General features: G+C 49.2%; 1 protein-coding gene across 4 annotated transcripts in view; it reads left to right on the forward strand.

Moving 5' to 3' along the window:
- The window catches only part of FGD3 (FYVE, RhoGEF and PH domain containing 3), a 66,177-nt gene that overhangs the window by 25,481 nt on the left and 23,537 nt on the right, over positions 1–17,159 (forward strand). For all 4 annotated transcript variants that reach the window (XM_084796084.1, XM_084796083.1, XM_084796085.1 and 1 more), the window contains exons 3-7: positions 511–998; positions 8,023–8,112; positions 10,423–10,559; positions 12,194–12,350; positions 16,758–16,896. In XM_084796084.1, coding sequence (XP_084652210.1) covers positions 561–998; positions 8,023–8,112; positions 10,423–10,559; positions 12,194–12,350; positions 16,758–16,896 — 961 coding nt within the window. In that variant the 5' untranslated portion in view covers positions 511–560. The remainder of the gene's footprint in view (positions 1–510; positions 999–8,022; positions 8,113–10,422; positions 10,560–12,193; positions 12,351–16,757; positions 16,897–17,159) is intronic.

A 17,159-nucleotide genomic window follows, 5' to 3' on the forward strand; every position in this document is an offset into this window, starting at 1 on the left:
GAGCAGGCAGTGTTCTTAACTGCTGAGCCATTTCTCCAGCCCAATTTTTTTTTTCCTTTGAGACAGGGTTTCTTTGTGTAGCCTCGGCTTTCCTAGACTTGCTTTGTAGACCTGGCTGGCCTCGAACTCACAGTAACCTGCCTGCCTCTGCCTCCTGAGTGCAGGGATTAAAGGCATGCGCCACCACGCCCGGCCCTCCAGGCCAAACTTTAACATGGCATTGTATATCTGAATTCAGGTCCTCATGCTTGCAGAGCAGCAGCCACCTTACCCACTGATTCCCGGGCCCTAGGACTGCTTTTTTATGTAGGCAAAAACCTTACTTTTTAGATAAAACCTGTTCCCTGGCCTTTCCCTCAAAGCCTGTCGGGATAGGATCCAACTAAAGCCAGTGGGGTGTTGTGAAGTAGTATTTTCCACCCAGCCCCAGCCCGCCCCGGCTGATTGAGGCCAACTCTCTGGGGGTTGCTTTCAGTGACTACACTGATCTGCCCTCTTTCTCCCCAACAGGAAGCCCCTGGCCAGCCTCCTGGCAGAGACCAGTGAGTTCAGCTGTCAAGATGGAATTGGGTAGGAGCTCCTCAACACCCCAAGAAGCCATTTCTTCTCTTGGGGTACTTGGTGCTAGGCCCAGAAGCTCCCCACTGGGGAAGCTTCAAGCACTTCCCATTGGGCCTGGTGCCCACCGAGGGGCTCAAGGCAGCCCAGTGTCAGCAGGGGACAGCTCCTCTGGGGAGCCAACCGGTGCCATGAAGATCCCCAACAGGGACAGTGGAATCGACAGCCCATCCTCCAGCATGGCCAGTGAGAACTTCCCCTGTGAAGAGGGCAGTGAGGGCTCCCCAAGCCCTGCCATCTTGGGGCTACACCTTGAGACACCTGTGGACAGCCAGGTCCCACAGGACACCCCCCAGGAGGAGGAAGATAGTGGCGTGGGTGAGGATCCTGACCCTAGGAGCACCTCTTCCAGGCCTGAGGAGGATGTTGGCTTGACTCAGGTGAGCCTTTGTTTCTTTCCACCCAACACAGGATACCCAGGCAGTGCTAGAGACCTGTGGTGTGTGATATCCACACCTTGAGTTCAGGGAAATGTACCCACACACTCACTCCACACAAAGGAACTCCTGGATGGAGTCTACCAGGAAAGGCCACATGGAACATGGAACACCCCCCCACACACACCCCCTGACAGCTTGGGTATGCTTATCCGTGATACTTGAGTGTGGCTTCTTCCTCCTTGGAGAGTGTGTGTGTCTGTGTGTGAGTCTGTTTGAGTGTGTGTGAGTGTATGTGAGTTTGTGTGTGTGTGAGTGTGTGTGTGTGTGTGTGTGTGTGTGTGTGTGTGTGTGTGTGAGTCTGTGTGTGCATGCTTTAAAAGGGGGGAGGGAGAGAAGGAATAATAGTTATTAATTTGCCTTTAAAGGTTTGGCAGAATTCATCAGTAGAGCCATCTTTCCCTTATCCTCTGTTGGCAAGTTTGGAATTACTGATTCAGTGCCCTTGCTCGTTGCCTTTTTTCAAGTATTTGTATTTCTTCATGATTTGGTATTCTTTATAGCCAAGTATTTCTGAAGATTTTTTTTCTAGGTTGTACAATTTGTTAGCACATAATTGCTCATTCTCTTATATCCTTTTTGTTTTCACGTCACCGATTGTACCAACACCCCTCTTCCATTTCCAGCTTCAGTAGCTGAGTCCTCTCTCTCTAGGGTAACCTGGTTCAAGTTTGTGACTTTTCTCGAGCTTTTCAGAAAGCCGACTTTGGCTTGGTTATACTCTTTTGAAATTGTTTTTCCATTCTTTGCCTTTTATCTCTGTTCTGATCTTTCTTACTTCCTTCCTTCTCACAGCCAGCCTTGGGCTTAGCTATTCTCACTCTTCTAGCTCTCAATATGTACAGTTAGGTTGTTTTAAGATTTTCTCTCCATATATATATATATTTTTTTTTCTGGTGTGGGGATGGAACCCAGGGCCTTGTGCATGACACATGAGTGCTATGCCACTGAGCTACATTCTCAGTAGTTCTTTTTTGGTTTGATTTTTGAGTGTTTCTGTGCGTGTACTTTCTCATGTGCGTGGGCATTCATATGTGTGCAGGTGCGTGTGCGGAGAGTAGGGACAGGTATAGATATGCCTATGGACGCCCTAAGGCGACATCAGGGGTCTTCTTGGACCATTCTCGACTTTATTTATTGAGGCAGGGTCTCTCCTTGAGCCCTCCAGTCCTCCTGTTTGGCTAGTTTAGCTCACCAGCTTGACCTGGGACCCTGTCTCTGCCTCCTGAGTACATTGGCATTAGTTTATCTGTGGATTTTCTCCATTTTCTAGCTATATTCCCTTGTGATTGAAAAAGATATTTTGAATAATTTCAGCTTTTTAAAATATTTGTTAAGACTTGTTTTATACAACACATGGTCTGTTCTGAGCAGTGTTCATTACATGTTGCACCCAGATGAAACGTTACGCTGGGCACCACTGCCCACGGCCTCACTTTTCTCGCTGACCTTCTGTCTAGATGTTCTGTTCACCTCAGAAAGTGGGGATACTGAGGCTTCTAGCTCTTAATATGTTGCTGGTTAGTACTGCATCCAATATAGTCTCAGTTTATGTCACATATTGTTAAATCTTCTTGGAGATTGTAAATATCATTTTATAATGATCTTTGTAATTATTTTCAGTTTTTAAAAGCACGGTTACTTACTGAGTGTGTGGAGGGGTGTGGAGTCAGAGAACAACTTTCTGGAGTGAGTTCTTTCCTTTCTACCACGTAGGTCCCAGGAATTGAACTCAGATCATCAGGGTTAATGGCAAACACCCTCTTTTGTTGCTATAAATAAGGCGACTTGTTTTTGTGGGGGTGGAGGGAGTTGCTCCCTTCTTTCCCCACTTTCATCTTGTGTATCCTTCTCTGCAAAGAGACAGAATGAGTCTTTTGTAAATAACATATGTAAGAAAGAAGGGGCGTATCGTGCACACCTGCAACCCTAGGATTAGAAGCTTAAGTTCACCCTCAGAAACACAGGGTGTTTGAGGCCTGTCTGAGTTACAGGAGATCCTATCTCAAAACAAAACGTATAATTAATTGCTTTTTTTTTCTTTTTTCTTTTTTCTTTTTTTTTTTTTGCTTGCTTCTTTAGCGGAGCACCTGACCTGGCTGGGGTGGGGTGGGGTGGGGAGAGAGAGAGAGAGAGAGAGACTGACTCACTATATACCTCAGGCTGACCCGGAACTTGCTTCATAGCCTGGCTGTCTTGCGTTCTCACTCCTCTTGCTGGAATTACGGATGTGTGCCATCACATCCGGCTTCATTTGTCTTTGGTCCATTTGACCAAACGTTTCTTTTTTCCTGGGGCGTTTAACACGGTTACACGGAGAGCCGTTACTGAAGGGGAAGGATATGAAGGTTGCTCCTCAGGTCGCTGCTGTCTGTACCTTGTCGCTCTCCCCCTCTCCCGTTCCCTCTCACCGTCTTTGCATTTATTTCACTGATTTTTCTTCCATTTTCCCTTTGTGTACATCCATAGATACTTTGCTTGTAGTTACCATTGTTTTTACTAAAACTTTTTTGCTTTTTGCTTTTTGGTTTTCCGAGACAGGGTTCCTCTGTGTAGCCTTGGCTGTCCCGGACTCCCTTTGTAGTCCAGGCTGGCCTCAAACTCACAGTGATCCACCTGCCTCTGCCTCCCTGAGTGCTGGGATTGCAGGTGTGCGCCACCTCACCCAGCTTACTAAAACATTTTAAAGTTACAGCATTTTATTTGATGCTGACAAAGCTCTGGTCTTTCTCACCTCCTCCCCTTTGGGTTACTGAAATTCACCTGTATATGTTACAGGCTATTGAAGATGGATTTAAAGTTTCTCTTAACTGTTATTTCTGAGCTTGTGTAATGATCCAAACTAACCATTCTCCCATAGTCTCTCTCTCTCTCTTTTTTTTTTTTTAAAGTTTTTCAAGGCAGGGTTTCTCTGTGTAGCCTTGGCTGTCCTGGAATCACTCTGTAGACCAGGCTGGCCTCAAACTCACAGAGATCCACTTGCCACTGCTGGGATTAAAGGCGTGAGCCACTTCCGCCCGGCCTGCTTTAGGCTCTTAAGTGATAGGACTCCGGGCATGTGCTAGCACAGCCACACCCAGTTTATGTGGTGCTGGGACTGAACCCAGAGATTCCCCCAAGCTAGGCAAGCACACTGCGGAGCCACAGCCACAGCCACAGCCACAGCCATCCTGTCATCTCTGCTCGAAGGACTTCTTTTGCTGTTCCTCCCCCCACCAAAGATGTTGGTATATGTGTGTCTGGCGGGGGTGAGGCGTGGGATAGGAAGGCGTGTCCCTGTACATATGTAGATCAGAACTTCTCAGGTTTTCTTCTCTACCACTCTGTGTTTTCCTTTTAGTCGGGGTCTTTTTCTGAAGCTGGGCCTCATATTTTCTCAATCAGGCTTAAAAACAGCAATCCTCCTGTCTCCATCCCATTTGGATCTGGTTGCAGCTGTGGGCAAGACACCCAGCTTTGTGCATTCGTTGCTGGTGTCTGAACTCAGACTTCATGCTTGCTCAACAAGTGCACTCAACTGATGGGACCATCTCTCTAGCCCAGGACTCGTTTCGTCATTTATTCTGTAGTATGGCTCTAATAAAAATAAACTCCCTCAGCCTTTGTTTTTCTTGAAAAGTCTTTAAAATTCTTAAACTTTTTATTTTATTGAATGTATGTGGGTGTTTGCCTGCAAAAAAAAAAAAAAATATATATATATATATATATACACACACACACACACACGCACCACATGCATGCACGGTGCCCTCAGTGGGCAGAAGACAGAATTATTGCACATGGTTATGAGCATGTGGGGGCTGGGAACCAAATCCCGTTCTTCTGCAAGAGTCACAAGTGCTCCTAACCGCGCGGCCATCTGCCCAGCCCCTTTCTAGCAAAGTCTTCATTTCTTTGTCTTTGAAGGCCGGTTTCGTCTGATGCTATAGCCTTGGCTGACACTGTCTTTTCTTAGCACTCTCAATGTATCAATTGCTTCCCTGTGGCCCTCAAACATTTCCTTGAGGAAGCATCTGGAAATCTCATGGGAGCTCCTGCAAGTGAGACAGACTGTTTGTTTGTTTGTTTGTTTGATTTTTTCAAGACAGGCTTTCTCTGTATAACAGCACTGTCCTGGACTTGCTTTGTAGACCAGGCTGGCGTCGAACTCACAGCAATCCGCCTGCCTCTACCTCCCTAGTGCTGGTATTAAAGGCGTGCGCCACCACACCTGGCCTCAGATCTGTGTTTCTTCAGGAGTGACTTGGGGGCGGGGGCTGTTTTCTTCTGGTTGGGCCATAGTCTTCTGCTTCTATGTGTGGTTTATGGGGTTGGTTTGTTGCTTTTGGTTTTGGCTAAGTGGGGCCATTTGACAAAAGCTCTCTGTCCAGCTTGTGTGCTAGCTTTAGGCAGGGAAGACTACCTATCAGCACAGCTGCGAGGTCTCAGAGCATGTGTGAAACTGGAACTCATGTGTGAAAATGTGCTACTGGCCTTTGCTTTCAGTGGCTTTCACACCCCAGTTCAGGATTCATCTGCTCTCTACTCTTGCAAGATAGAGCCCTAAGTCCCAAGACCCCTGGGTAGACCTTTGAGGAGACAGACCTATCAGTGCCTGACTGAATTCTCTGTTTCTGCCCGGAAAGCATAGTAGTACTAGTGTAGAAAGACACTGGTATGGAAGGGGCCTTGGTGTGAGAGGAGTCCTGGTATGGGAGGAGTCCTGGTGTGGGAGGGGCCTTGGTGTGGGAGGAGTCCTGGTATGAGAGGGGCCTTGGTGTGGGAGAAGCCCTGGTATGGGAGGGGCCTTGGTGTGGGAGGAGTCCTGGTATGGAAGGGGCCTTGGTATGGGAGGCGTCCTGGTATGGGAGGGGCCTTGGTGTGAGAGGAGCCCTGGTATGGAAGGGGCCTTGGTGTGGGAGGAGTCCTGGTATGGGAGGAGTCCTGGTATGGGAGGGGCCTTGGTGTGGGAGGAGTCCTGGTATGGGAGGGGCCTTGGTGTGGGAGAAGCCCTGGTATGGGAGGGGCCTTGGTGTGGGAGAAGCCCTGGTATGGGAGGGGCCTTGGTGTGGGAGGAGTCCTGGTATGGGAGGAGTCCTGGTATGGGAGGGGCCTTGGTGTGGGAGGAGTCCTGGTATGGGAGGGGCCTTGGTGTGGGAGAAGCCCTGGTATGGGAGGGGCCTTGGTGTGGGAGGAGTCCTGGTATGGAAGGGGCCTTGGTATGGGAGGAGTCCTGGTATGGGAGGGGCCTTGGTGTGGGAGGAGTCCTGGTATGGGAGGGGCCTTGGTGTGGGAAGAGTCCTGGTATGGGAGGGGCCTTGGTGTGGGAGAAGCCCTGGTATGGGAGGGGCCTTGGTGTGGGAGGAGTCCTGGTATGGGAGGAGTCCTGGTATGGGAGGGGCCTTGCTGTGGGAGGAGTCCTGGTATGGGAGGGGCCTTGGTGTGGGAGAAGCCCTGGTATGGGAGGGGCCTTGGTGTGGGAGAAGCCCTGGTATGGGAGGGGCCTTGGTGTGGGAGGAGCCCTGGTATGGGAGGGGCCTTGGTGTGGGAGGAGCCCTGGTATGGGAGGGGCCTTGGTGTGGGAGGAGTCCTGGTATGGGAGGGGCCTTGGTGTGGGAGGAGCCCTGGTATGGGAGGGGCCTTGGTGTGGGAGGAGCCCTGGTATGGGTGGGGCCTTGGTGTGGGAGAAGCCCTGGTATGGAAGGGACCTTGGTGTGGGAGGAATCAGAGATCTGGTGTGGGAGGTTCCTTCACATTTGTTTCACGGAATATGGGGAGGAACACTGAATATCATTGCTATAGACTGAATATGTACCCCAAAATTCACCTTCTGAAGTCTTGACACAAAAGTGTTAATACTAGTAGTATTGTCTGCTTCATGATGGAGTCTTGGGGTTTTTTTTTGTTGTTGTTTTGTTTTGTTTCTTCGAGACAGGGTTCCTCTGTGTAGTCTTGGCTGTCCTGGACTCACTTTGTAGACCAGGCTGGCCTCGAACTTGCAGCGATCTGCCTGCCTCTGCCTCCTGAGTGCTAGGATTAAAGGCATGCGCCACCAAGCCCGGCCATGATTGATTCTTTAGGAGGATGGAATCAGGGTCCCCACAGAGGGTCTGGGGAAGCCCAGGCATGTGACCCAGCTGCTGAGTGTTTGCCATAAGGTGTGTAAATGGCGGGGTTCAGCCAGGCACAGTGGTGCTATAATCCCAGCAATCCACACAATAAAATCGGGATCAGGGAGGAGTTTGTGGGTTCGTTTTCTTCTGTTCTGATGCCCCTCCTCATCTGTCCACTCCTTTCACACTGTGAGCTTAAGCATTAGTGTCACCGTTTTGAAACAGGGACTTATGATTTCACCAGACACTAGACCCACCAGCACTTTGATCTTGAAATTCCAGCCTCTGTAACTGTGCAATACATTTCAGTTGTTTATAAGCCATAGATGCGCGGGCATTTTGTCATCTGCCAAACAACTAGACTAAGCCACATCTAGTTTTCCCACCAATTTTCCCACCTTCCCTCGGGATTTGCATCTTGGTGACTGTTTAGCTTGTGCCTCCAATTCTCATAGGTTCTTCTGTGTGTGTGTGTGTGTGTGTGTGTGTGTGTGTGTGTGTGTGTGTGTGTGTGTGTGTTGTGTGTATTACTGGTAATGGAACCCCAGGTTTGTGCATGGTGGGCAAATTTTCTTCCACTGAGCTGTACCCCAGCTATGCAGTGGATTCTGATGTGGTTGCTATGGCTGCCCCCTAGCTAGAGGTCCAGAAATGTAAGAGTCCCATCTGGACTATAGTAGCTTTAGGGAGATTGGCAGAAACTGTCATGCTTTTTCTAGAACCCTCCATAAAAGTAGCATCTATGAGAACCAAGCACCACATCTGAAATCCGGGAGGCTCCTTCTGCACTCTGGCCCCTGGGCATCCTGGTGTACTGTGGGTAGCCTTGTTAGGCATACTTCCGCTCCGGGTAAGTGGCTCCTGTCTCTCTGCAGTGCTCTGACCCACGGAAGCTGCTCCACATTGCCCAGGAGCTCCTGAAGACAGAGGAAGCCTATGTAAGGCGACTGCACCTGCTGGACCAGGTAGATCAGAGGGCTGGGAACCCCCTCCTCTCCATACCCAGAATTCATATGACCCATCTCCTCACATTTTGGGGGGTATTATGCTTAGAGTAGAAATGGCAACTATGAAAACGCATATAAAGTTAAGTCTGGCCTGCAAACGTGTGTTTTGTTTTCAGCGTTCCTGGCTCTGGGGCGGAAGTTCCATATGTTCACTTTGGGGGACATTGCTTCATGGAGGATGCATCATTCATCCACGTGGATGGATGCTGGGGTCTGGGGAGATGTCTCAGTCAGTCAAGTGGTTGCCCTGTGTGCACAAGGGCCTGAGTTTCATTCGTAGAACTCATGTAAAAAGGCCAGGCTAATAATGGTGCCTAATGCTTGCAATCCCAGCCCTGAGAAAGTGGAGACAGGGTCATAACTGAAGGTTGCAGGAGGCCACACGGTCTAGTCTTATCTACTTGGCAGTGTTAAGGTTCATTGGGAAGACCTTGTCAAAAAAAAAAAAAAAACAAGATGGATGATACTTGAGGAATGAAAGACACCTGAAATTGCCCTCTAGCCTCCACAGGCATGCACACACCCATATCCCTGTGCACCAGCACCTGCAAGAGCATGTACACACACACACACATGTACACACACAAAAGCACCCATAGCTGGGCTGGCGGGTGCTATGCACCCCTGCCCATGAGAAAATGTGAAGATCTTCAGCACAGAAAATACTGCACAAGGAAAGCGAGGCCCGCTCTGCGTGGAGCTCCTGCCTGCACCTCACAAGCCAGAGCAGATCTCCTTCCACCTCTCCTGAGAGGGTGATGAGGAAAGGTCTCCCCCTCCATCCCTCAGGTGCTGCCCCTACCTTGGTCCTCAGCTGTAAACGAGCTTTCAGTAAGACTTAAAGCTGGAGGATCCAGCTCTGCCATTCATTAAGAAAACCTCAGTGTGGCTAGAGAGATGACTCAGTAGGTGAGAGTGTGGCTTAGACTAACTTGCTGTGGTGAAACACCATGACCAAAAGCAGGTTGGGAGAGGGGGAGGGCTTATTTTGCTTACACTTCCATGTCATAGTCCATCATTGAAGGAAGTCAGGACAGGAACTTAAAGAGGGCAGGAACCTGGAGGCAGGAGCTGATGCAGCGGCCATGGAGGGGTGCTGCTTACTGGCTTGCTGATCTTCATGGCTTTCTTTCTTTCTTTTTTTTTAAATTTATTTATTTATTGTATATGAGTGCTTCATCTGCAGAAGAGGATATCAGATCACATTATAGATGGTTGTGAGCCACCATGCAGTTGCTGGGAATTGAACTCAGGACCTTTGGAAGAGCAGGTGGCGCTCTTAACCACTGAGCCATCTCTCCAGCACCCTTCATGGCTTTCTTAAAGGACCCAGGACCACCAGCCCAGGGATGGTACCATCACAATGGGCTGGGCACTCCCCTGTCAATCACTAATTAAGAAAATGCCCTACAGCAGGATCTTACAGAGACATTTTCTCAGCTGAGGCTGGCAGTTCAGATGACTATAACCTCTGTCAAGTTGACATAAAAGTAGCCATCACGGAGCATTTTCTGTGTAAGCATGAAGACCTGTTTGGATCCTAGTACCCATGTAAAAAGTCCACACTTGGGGGATGGAGTGATGGTTTAGTGGTGACGATGCTGGTTGCTCTTCCAGAGGATCTGAGTTGTTCCCTAGCACCGATGGAGGGCCTCATAACAACCTGTAACTGCAGTTCCAGAGGCTTGGCTGTACAAGGCACACACAGGGTACATAGTAGACATACCTCAGACAAAGCACTCATAGACACAAAGTAAACATAGACAGATCCCTTAATAGTGCACAGCTGTAACCTCAGCACCATGGGGGTGTGAAGACAGGAGGGCTGCTGGGATTTACCAGCTGCTAACTGAGCTCTAGACCCTGCCTCGGGAGAATGTGGTGGGGAATGGCAGCAAGACACACCTTTAATCCCAGCACTCGGGAAGCAGAGACAGGCGGATCACTGTGAGTTGGAGGCCAGCCTGGTCTACAAAGCGAGTCTAGGACAGCCAAGGCTACACAGAGAAACCCTGTCTACAAAAACAAACAAACAAACAAAAGACACTGATGTCTTTCCCTGGCCTCTGCATATATATACACAGGTATCTGCACTACACACACACACACACACACACACACACACACACACACACACACACACACACCACACTGAGTAAAATGGAAGTTTTAAATTAAAGTGAAAGGAACCCAAGAGCCTACCCCTGTGGCAGGTGTCTGTCCGGGTGGCTCATACTCAGTGGCCATTGTGAGCTTCTCTTCGCTCAGGTTTTCTGCACCAAGCTGACAGAGGCGGGGATCCCTCCAGAAGTCACCACTGGCATCTTCTCTAACATCTCCTCCATCTACTGCTTCCACGGTCAGTTCCTCCTGCCTGAGCTGCAGAAGAGGATCACAGAGGAGTGGTGAGTGTGGTCCATGGATACCCACAGGGCCCCAAAGCCTGGAGCTCATCTGTCTGGAAGCCTGGCAGTTTCTTGGGAGTGGGGGACTGTCTCATGGAGGCCTGGATGGCCCCTTCTTGGTGAGGTTCTGGTTCCAACCCCAGCCCCACCTCTTCCTGGGTGGTGGCCTCCAGTCAAGGCTTTTGGTGTCTCTTAAGTTGATGGATCTAGATGAGATTTGGCCATTTGGAAGCAAAACAATGAACAATATTGATGGTTTTATTTTCCCTCTCAGCCCATTTCTACCTTTGCTTTTAAAAATGACATTCTCCCAGGAGTGGTTCCAGGTCCTCTGTGTTCTGTGACCTTTAGCTTTTGCCTATTTTTAGCAAAAGAGGCAAGCCACGATTAATGCAACGCCATGGGAGAGGCCCACCGGTTTTAACCACACACCCCGCCCTGCATTTTGGGAGGCTTAAAGTTTGCCTGCTGTCCTTTGTGGGGATCACATGCCGCTCATGTCTCCTGACTTTGGCTTGGGTAGTTGGGGTCTTTGTCATCTTTGTTTCAGTGGGTGGCTGGGATACTCTGTGAATCTTCAGAAGCTACAGAGTGGAGTGCATTGTGTCCTCCAGGTGCTTAGAGCTGGGCGTGTACTTCTGGTGACAAAGTCCATGTGTGGCAGCACGGGCTTTCTCCTTCCATGCCCTAGAGACCCTACCATAAGTCCACACAGGATCTCCTCAGTCTTGTAATGATGATGACACAGAGCCACTTGCCTTCCATCCCTGGTTTCTCAATTTATAAAATCAAACCCTTGTGCACAGCTTCATAGGCATAACCAAGATAGGGTGCCAATGATAGACCTCCCCCAAAAAATCCACTTAATACCACCTTGGTTGAAGCAGTGAGTTTATTGGGGTTACTTACTGCACAAAGGGTGACTTAAAGGTGGCCACAGCACGGGGGGGGGGGGGGGGCGGGGAGGGATTCATGAAAACTACACTTCTGGAGTTTCCTTCACAGCTTGAGGGAAGCTTGGCAGAATGAAAGTCTCTTCCAAGCAATAGTTACAGTTGGGAAGAGGCCTTGTGAGTCTTGTAAGTTTCAGGAGCTTCCTGAAGTTTTGGTCACTTTCTGAGTCTGGTAAGTTTTACTTCCTGAGTCTTAAGGAGCCTCCCTTCTGTAAGGGATGTTTTAACGCAGAGGAAGTAACCACACAACCATTATTATAATGTTTACTTCCTAGAATTTATTTGTCCATTCGATGCACTCAGAAGTTTTCATCATTGGTGGGGCAAAGTCCTCTCCTCTCCTTGGCTTTGGCAGCAGTGCATAGACCCACCCTTTCTAATCCGTGTGTATTTAGAGTGGCACTTCACTGACCGTCTTTGATAGCTGTGGTGCACCATTCAAGGGCAGCACCACTGCTATGACCTGGTGTTTGGGCATTGGGCCTCAGCCTGTGCCATTGAGGCATTTAGAGATATCCTCTTTTAATGTCCAATGACATACTATTTTCTACTCCGCAATATGGGAGTGAGGGGTTGGAAGCACTCTCAGAGAGGGTGACCAATGTGCCTACCATCAAAGCACGAACTGTCAGCACCGTCATACTTAGACTGTTCATCCGGCGACCGTGCTTCTCCACACAGGGACACAAACCCTCGACTTGGAGACATCCTGCAGAAACTGGCTCCATTCCTGAAAATGTACGGCGAGTATGTCAAAAACTTTGACAGGGCGATGGGACTGGTGAGCACCTGGACCCAGCGCTCTCCGCAGTTTAACGATATCATCCACAGCATCCAGGTAGGGCCCCAGGAGTGGGGCATACACATTTTTTAACTCCAAAAAGATTTTATTTATTTATTTTTGGTTTTTCGAGACAGGGTCTCTCTGTGTGGCCTTGGCTGTTCTGGACCTGCTTTGTAGACCAGGCTGGGCTCGAACTCACAACGATCCACCTGCCTCTGCCTCCCGAGTGCTGGGATTATAGGCATGCGCTACCACGCCCAGCTCCGAAAAGATTTTTTTAAAAGACAGGGTCTCAGGCTAGAAATGTGCTATTAATTTAACACTCAGGAGATAGAGGGACGAGAAAATCTTTGTGAGTTTGAGGCCAGCCTGGTCTACATAGCAAGTTCCAGCCCAGACTGCATTACATACTAAGACCATGTCTAGAGCAAAAACAAACAACAAAACCAAAAGTTCTACCACCACAGCAATAACAAAACAAGGTCTCTAGATCTGGCTGGTTTTGAACTCCCTATATGGTCAAGGATGACCTTGAACTTCAGAATCGCCCACCTCTACCTCCTTAGAGCTGGAATTATAAAAGTATGAACGATCACACCCCATTTATGGAGTGCTGGGGATCACAAGGCTGCATTAATATGTCTGGCTTTTTCTACATGGGTTCTGGGGTTGGATTCAGGTCCTCATGCATAAGCAGCTACACTGTTGTCCCCTCTCCCCCATCTCAGCTCTCTCGAGACACTAGGACATTAAACTCTCACATAAGCATGTAGTGCAAGACTCATCTGTGCTGTGGAGCTCCCATAAACAGCGCCCTCTAGAGAGCGAGGCAGCATTCAGCCTGAGCACAGGCCACTGTCCCTGTCCATATAGGCTCTTGGGTCTGGCGGGTCTACAGGTGACAAGACATCTCCAAGATTCGAATGACAATTGTCTGCATTGCCTGCCTCAGCCTTGTGTTGTCCCTGAGCACTGGGTACTGCCTGGGGGATACTTCCTGTTAGACACAGCCATGGTTGCACCCCTTGGCCTGACATTTTCTGCAAAGTCCAGGGCTGAGTCTGCTGACAGTGGTGTTGCTTCTGGTATCTGGAGGGTGGAATCTGGGGCATGTCTACAGTGCATAGGATGGCCCACAAGAGAAAAAGCTATGCATATGGCCATGGCCAAGACCAGACACCTTGACCTGAACAAAATGGGATCAAATGACCATTGGGTTTCCCTTGGTCTCTGGAGAAATCCTTTGCTTGATCCAAGGTATATTTAAAATTTTTTGTTTTGTTTTGTGTATTGGTTTTTTAAGACAGAGTTTCTCTGTGTAGCCTTAGCTGTCCTAGACTCACTTTGTAGACCAGGCTGGCCTCGAACTCACAGCAATTCGCCTGCCTCTGCCTCCCGAGTGCTGGGATTAAAGGTGTGTACCACCACACCTGGAATTAAATTATAATCTTTTTTAAAAATCTAAGTGAGGCTGGAGAGATGGCTCAGGGGTTAAGAGCACTGGCTGCTCATCCAAAGGTCCTGAGTTCAACTCTCAGCAACCACATGGTGGCTCACAACCATCTTTAATGAGATCTGATGCCCTCTTCTGTCTGATGATCTCTTCCGTCATGCAGGCATACTAGCAATAGAGTGCTTATACATACATACATACATACATACATACATATATACATACATACATCTTTTTTTAAAATCCAAACTTTTACCAAGCATTTATAAAATTGACCAACTTCAGACTAGAGAAAGAGCTGAGAACTTGAGTTTGGGAATTCTAGCACCAAGAAAGGGCAGGTGGGGTGGCATGTGTCTGAACCCTAGTACCAGGGGCTGAGGGTAAAGGAGTCGCCCCACACACACCCCAGAGGTTCCCTTTTGGACCCCAGATTAGACGCAAACTACACCCAAACACATGCTTTCACAGAGAGATTGTTAGTTAATCAGGGAAGACAAGTTAAAGTGGCTGCTTTCTGATGCAGGCAGAAAAACAGCAGCAAATGACCTCGCATATGTTACATTTAAGAGGAGAAAAAGGGGAGAGGCCTGTGTTAGAATGGGCTAGGATTCGGCGGTGTGTTTTGATTGGGCGTGTTAATTAGGTGAACCAAAAGAGAGGGTTTTGATTGCTGGACTTCAAATCTTTACTAGCTGGACCTTGGCTGTCAGCCTCAGGAGGAGGAAGTGGCCAAATAAAGGAGTAGACCTTGGTGGCCAGCTTTAGGAATGTGATCTAATGGTTTTTAGCAAGGCAGAGGGAATCGGGGAGAAGGACAGGGCCTGCCAGAGCCGTGTTTGCCATGCTGGAGCTGGCCAGCGGCCCTTCAGGGGGTAAGGTCATGGGGACAGGTAGATTCTGGGGCTGACCAGCAAGTTTCAGCGACTGATACGCCTGCATACAGCACGCCCAGGCATGACCGCAGAAAGATAGATTTATAGGCATTATAGATATTCTGTCCTGCTTACCATCCCCTCCAAGCACATATGATGACTACTGTCCTTTTGAAACACGTCTACCGATGCTGCAGTCTTCATTGTTAAGCATGAAGGAGACTGACTGTCTCCCACATGCCCACAGTGGTGACTGAACTCAAGACCCTCACTGGGCTGTCACAGCACTGTCCAAACAACCCACACAGCCCCTAGCTATCTTTACTCTTTTTTTCCCCCTTAGTGGTTCATAAGATAAACTAGGACCATACACTGTTCTCATTATCAGGTTGAGTCCTTCCCTCTAGGACAGGCTGTGGCCTTGTCCTCTTGAGGGAATTGGCAATTTCCTGGCTTTGGGATTAGCTGTGGTTTTTTTCCATGATACAATTTGGGTTGTACCTCCTCTGTGAGTTTCACTGGAGCAAAGCTCTTTTTTTTTTTTTTCTTCCCTCTATTCATAAATTTCTTTCAGGGAGATGCTTTGAAACCCTATGAATATCTTTGGTTCTTGCTTGAAATAATTTGTATATGTGATAGATGCCTAAGTACATGTGTGTAAGTATGCTCATACATGTATATGTGCATGTCAGTGTCAGAGGTTGGTGCTGAGTGTTTTTTTGAGACAAGGTTTCTCTGTGTAGCCTTGGCTGTCCTAGACTCGCTTTGTAGACCAGGTTGGCCTCGAACTCACAGCGATCCGCCTGCCTCTGCCTCCCGAGTGCTGGGATTAAAGGCGTGCGCCACCACGCCCGGCCCACATGCTTATCTTTGACATCCCAACACCAGGATCACAAGAGAGCACCATAACAGACTTTTTTTAAAAAAAGATTTTTAAAAAAGTATTTTATGTGTATGAGTGTTTTGCCTGCATGTGTGTCTGTGAACTCTATGCATGTCTGGTCCCCAAGGAAGTGAGGAGAGGATGTCAGATACCCCGGAACTAGCGTTTCAGACGGCCGTTGGCCATATACTTGCTAGGACTGAACCTGGGTCTTCTGCAAGAGCAGTAAATGCTCTTAACCTTTGAACTGTCTTTTCAGCCCCAACACTCAGCTTTTTCACAAGTGTAACTTTCACTAAAAAAACAAACAATCTGGGTGTGGTGTCACATGCCTGTGATCCCAGCACTCTGGGAGGCAGAGGCAGGCTGATTTCTGTGAGTTTGAGGCCAGCCTGGTCTACAAAGCAAGTCCAGGTCAGCCAGCCAGGGCTGTACAGAGGAACGCTGCCTTGAAAAACCAACAACAAAAAATAATCAAAACAAACACAAACAAACAAACAAATTAAACTAACTAATTGTTTTAAGGGCTGAGAAGATGGCTTGATGGGTAAAGTGCCTTGTAAGAATAAGGGCCTGAGTTCAGATCCCCAGAATCTGTTGCACCCTAAAGAGTTTTGAGCCCATCTCCATCCTGGGGCCCTGAAGTTGCCAGGGGCAGGGCAGTGGACAGGGAAAGAAACAGCAGGCGGGCCCTCTCAGCTGTCAACACGGCAAAGGCAGAAGAGCCAGGCAGCATGGCAGGGGTGCTCAGGGTGAGCGGCCGGAGGGCTTGTGTGCACGATGAAAGGTGCAGACGGCCGCGGCCTGCAGCAAGAAGGCACTGAAGCGTGGCAAAAGGGAGCTGTGATCTGGAGGGAGGAGGGAAGGTGTGGGCAGCGAGAGGGACAGTACAGGGCTAGGCTTTCTGCAGGGGCTCTGCAGAAGAACTCTGAGCGCCTTTTAGGCATGAAGACAGATGGGGGTGGGGGGAGGTGGTGGGATGGGGGCGGAGCTTGGCCTCCACCTGACAGTGAGGGGCGTGGACCTGAGTGTGGCGGGACCTGGGGTAGGAGTAGGAATCTCTTCCTTGGGAGGAGGTATTGTCCTACCACTAGTTTTCTTCAGCCCAAGCCTGCCCACCCAGGGAGTTCCAGTTCTCCCTCTGTCGTCACATCGTGAAAAGCAGGCAGCTCCAGGCAACCTCCAGGGATTGTGGTGTCCAGAAGCAGGGGCAAAACGGGTGACCCCGTGTGTGCTCTCCAATCCCCCAGAAACAGGAGGTGTGCGGGAACTTGACACTGCAGCATCACATGCTGGAACCTGTACAGAGGGTCCCCCGATACGAGCTGCTGCTCAAGGACTATCTGAAGAGGCTCCCCAGGGATGCCGCAGACCGGAAGGATGCTGAGAGTAAGTGAAGGTGGCAGAAAGGCTGAGTGTGTGTGTGTGTGTCGGGGGGGGGGGGGATCTCTAGAGGAGGGGCGGGTGGGGGCTAGAGAGGAACAGAGACTAATAGCTAGGAAAGTGATTTAGTCTTTTGCTATCACATAGAAGGATGCTATTTCCAGAGAAGGCACTGCCAAACACTGACTTCATCCAGAGCTTAGATTCCAGCATAGGCCCCACAATGAAGGCACTCTTAGTTCAGGAGTCATGACCAACGTAACTGGTGG

This window comes from Acomys minous (assembly GCF_964271855.1).
Source record: "Acomys minous genome assembly, chromosome: 9".
NCBI classification, from domain to species: Eukaryota; Metazoa; Chordata; class Mammalia; order Rodentia; family Muridae; genus Acomys; species Acomys minous.